This window comes from Primulina huaijiensis, chromosome 11, assembly GCF_012295235.1.
Source record: "Primulina huaijiensis isolate GDHJ02 chromosome 11, ASM1229523v2, whole genome shotgun sequence".
NCBI lineage: Eukaryota > Viridiplantae > Streptophyta > Magnoliopsida > Lamiales > Gesneriaceae > Primulina > Primulina huaijiensis.
The window spans coordinates 1,592,167-1,595,749 of record NC_133316.1 but is presented as its reverse complement, the minus strand read 5'-3'; the positions used below and the strand labels follow the sequence as shown (position 1 = coordinate 1,595,749).

The window sequence follows — 3,583 nt, the reverse complement described above, 5'->3', positions numbered from 1 at the left end:
CAACTCACAATCAAGATATGCTAAGTAAGATAATTTGCAAGGCTGTCATAAAGATCTCTACCTACCATCTTCCGACCATGCAAGAGAGTCCGATAAGAATGGAACCATGTTGATTTACCAAAGGAAATTGATTATACACAAGTCGTAGCCATAACCAATAGAAATAAAAAGACAGTTTAGTGGAGATATGAAAATAAGTGGTGAAGATTTTCAATAAAGCCTTTTGCTAAAGCTAAAGAAATATGTTGGAAGACTCTTGCGACGAATTTGCTGAGGAAATATGTTGGAAGACTCTCTCGACGAATTTGCTAAAGCTAAAGAAAGTTGTTCTACTGCACGAAATCAACATTTATAAGCACTTTCTTGGTTCTTACACGACCAAAATAGAGTATCGGCAACCATGCATTGTTTCACCATCGGGATTTACTTCTTCTTCTTCTTCTTCTTCTTCCTCTTCTCCACCCCCGCAAGTACTCTTTCGGTTTCGTTATCCTTCAACTTTGCCAGCTTCGTGTCTAACGAGAACAATCGCTTCATCGACACTCAAGGAGATGCTTACATCGCACCCCAAGGGATTCAGCTCACCCCGAATGAGTTCAATGTTTCACGGGTATCAAGAGTGGGTCGCGCCACTTATATCGAGCCGCTGCATCTGTGGGACAAGAATTCCGGGAATTTGAGTGATTTTTCCACTCATTTTTCGTTTGTGATAGATTCAAGCGGGAGATGCGATTTTGCGGATGGAATCACCTTTTTCTTTGCTCCTGTCAATTCATCCGTGAGGACTGCCTCTGATGGTGCAAGCATAGGCCTTAATACAGACGGTGTTTATTCAAATTCATCTGCGGAGACGTTTTTTGCAGTTGAATTCGATACTTACCAGAATTCTTTCGATCCAGTTGCCCCACATGTTGGGATTAATATAAATTCCATGGTATCTGTTGCAACCGCTTATTGGCAGAATGATATTACTCGGGGGAGGCAAAATGAAGCTTGGATTAGCTACACCGGCAGTTCAAAGATTCTCACTGTTAACTTTACAAATACTTTTAATAACACAATCATACCGGGTAGCCTCAGTCGCGTGGTTGATCTCAGAGATTACATGCCTGAAAAAGTTGTGTTTGGCTTTTCTGGTGCAACAGGAGATTTTTTCGAGAGAAATACTGTTAAGTCTTGGGATTTTTATTCAAATTTATTTATCGATGTTACTTCTAATGTGCCAGCTCCGAGCCCAATGCCAGCTCCGAGCCCAACACCGGATCCCCCGGTCAATTTAATTATTGTAGATGGAAACCGGAAAAGGAAGCGGGGAGTATGGAGATTAGCTTTCGGATTAGGCGCTGCGGGATTGCTGATTGTACTTCTTGTTTTGGGATTTGCAGGCTGTTTTTTGAAGAAGAAAAAGTATAACAAGGAACCAATAGATACATATATGTATGCTGTCGACCCATCGATGGAGAACGAATTTGAAAGGAACGCTGGGGCTAAGAGGTTTTCGTACGAAGAACTGGCCCGTGGAACTGACGGTTTTGCAGAGAAATTAAAGCTTGGAGAAGGAGGATTTGGTGGAGTTTACAAAGGTTACTTTAAAGAAACCGATTCATATGTTGCTGTCAAAAGGATATCGAGAGGATCGCGTCAAGGGCTGAAAGAGTATGCATCAGAAGTGAAGATCATTAGTCAATTAAGACACAAAAACCTCGTCCTACTCAAAGGTTGGTGCCATGAAAGAGGTGAACTCCTCCTTGTTTATGAGTTCTTGCCAAATGGGAGCTTAGATTCACATCTCTTTAAGCATAATTCAGTGTTGACATGGGCAGTTAGATACAAAATCGCACAAGGATTAGCCTCAGCTTTGTTGTATCTACATGAAGAATGGAAACAATGTGTAGTCCATAGAGATATCAAATCAAGCAACATTATGTTGGATTCAAACTTCGATGCCAAACTTGGTGATTTCGGCCTAGCTCGACTCGTCGATCACGAGAAAGGGTCACAAATCACGATTGTGGTGGGGACGACAGGGTACATGGCACCCGAATATGCCATCTCCGGCAGGGCCAGCAAAGAATCCGACGTATATAGTTTTGGGGTCGTTTTGTTAGAGATCATTTGTGGTAGAAAAGCCATTGATGTCGGATTTCAAGAAAATAATATGGTGGTACTGGTGAAATGGGTGTGGAAACTTTACGGCGCCGGAAAAATACTCGACGCGGTGGATCAAAATCTAGGAATCGAGCAAAATGGTGAAGAAATGGAGAGATTGCTGGTTGTGGGGCTATGGTGTGTTCATCCAGATAATCGGCATCGGCCCACAATACGACAGGCGATGAATGTGATGAATTTTGAGGCTCAATTGCCCGTTCTTCCAGCAATGATGCCGATGCCGATATATTACAGTCCTTCCATGAATATGGTTACGAATTCTGGTGTGAATTACATCTCGGAGATTTAATAAAATAAATATGTAATTTATGTGATTAAATTTATTGTAATGTTCGAAAATCAGTTCACGCAAACTACATGCACGAATACTATTTTAATTGCTTATTTATTTTATCTAATTAATTTTAAATCCTTAAATGATATATTTTATATGATTAAATGTTTAAATTGCATAATTTCATGAAATTTAGGATTTTGCTTGGATATTCGAAATTAGGCCGGGGAAAGGATAACGAGGACGACCAAGATGAAAATATTATTCGATAAATGTTTTTAAGGCTCGATAATACGACTAAATAAGATTAAAATTTTTTGAAAAGTGCGGCTGGACATGGGCTCGACCAGGCGTGATCATGACCCTGCGCTAGCTGCGTCTAGAGGCTAGAAGGAGTCCTAGGGTGGCTGGATGGGTGGCGCGATGGTAGGAGGCAGCCGCGAGCCTTGAAAAGAAAGCTACGGCGTGTGCGGCTCGGTTGCAGGAGGAGGGGCTGCGTGGCATTGCTAGGACTGTCCAGAACTGTCTGGCAGGGTCCTACGAGGGCGGTTAGGGGTTTGGTGCAGGCTTGGCTAGGGCCTAGACGACGGTGGCTCGATGGATGAGTGAGCCGCGACCTTGGGGAATAGAGGAGAGGGGCGAGGGACTAGTGCGTTGGCCTGATCTGATTCAGGTAGGTTCCAGGACGGTCTGGTCCTGGGTGTCTCGATGGTGGCTCGGGTTTTTTGGGAAACCGTGGCTTAGGAAGGGTTTAGGGTTCAAATATGACTAGGGAGAAGTAAGGGACTCGAACCGTGGTCTACGGGGGTCAAATCGTGGTTCACTGGGCAGTTTAGGGATGAAAAATTTATGTTTAAAATTTGAGAAGAAAATATTAAGTTTTGAATTAATTCGGGTTCGAAACGCTTCAAGGTTTAGCTATTAAGTTATTAAATCAAAAGGCTCGGGTTTACGTCCAAGAAAAATAGTAGAAGTTAAATTTAAGCTATATGATGGTTCGGGATAGGCTCGAGTCAAGAAAAGTAAGAAAAAATCAAAATCGAGAAGTTCGGGGTCTAGGGGTAAAACGGTCATTTTACGTCTCGGGTAGTTCGAGAGGTCTGGCAGTGTCCCAAAGAATCATAATATATGCTATATGAT

The 3,583-nt window shown here is 42.4% G+C and overlaps 1 protein-coding gene across 1 annotated transcript; it reads left to right on the top strand.

Annotated features, from left to right (window-relative positions):
• Positions 1-226: 226 nt before the first annotated feature.
• LOC140987273 (L-type lectin-domain containing receptor kinase IX.1-like) lies at positions 227-2,520 on the top strand. The gene has a single exon (XM_073455722.1). The coding sequence runs from the start codon at positions 401-403 to the stop codon at positions 2,456-2,458; it is 2,058 nt and encodes a 685-aa protein (XP_073311823.1). The 5' UTR covers positions 227-400; the 3' UTR covers positions 2,459-2,520.
• The last annotated feature ends 1,063 nt before the right edge of the window (positions 2,521-3,583 follow it).

Excerpts from the sequence above, each read along its gene's own strand:
- LOC140987273 (XM_073455722.1), top strand. The coding sequence starts at position 401 with ATGCATTGTTTCACCATCGGGATTTACTTCTTCTTCTTCTTCTTCTTC.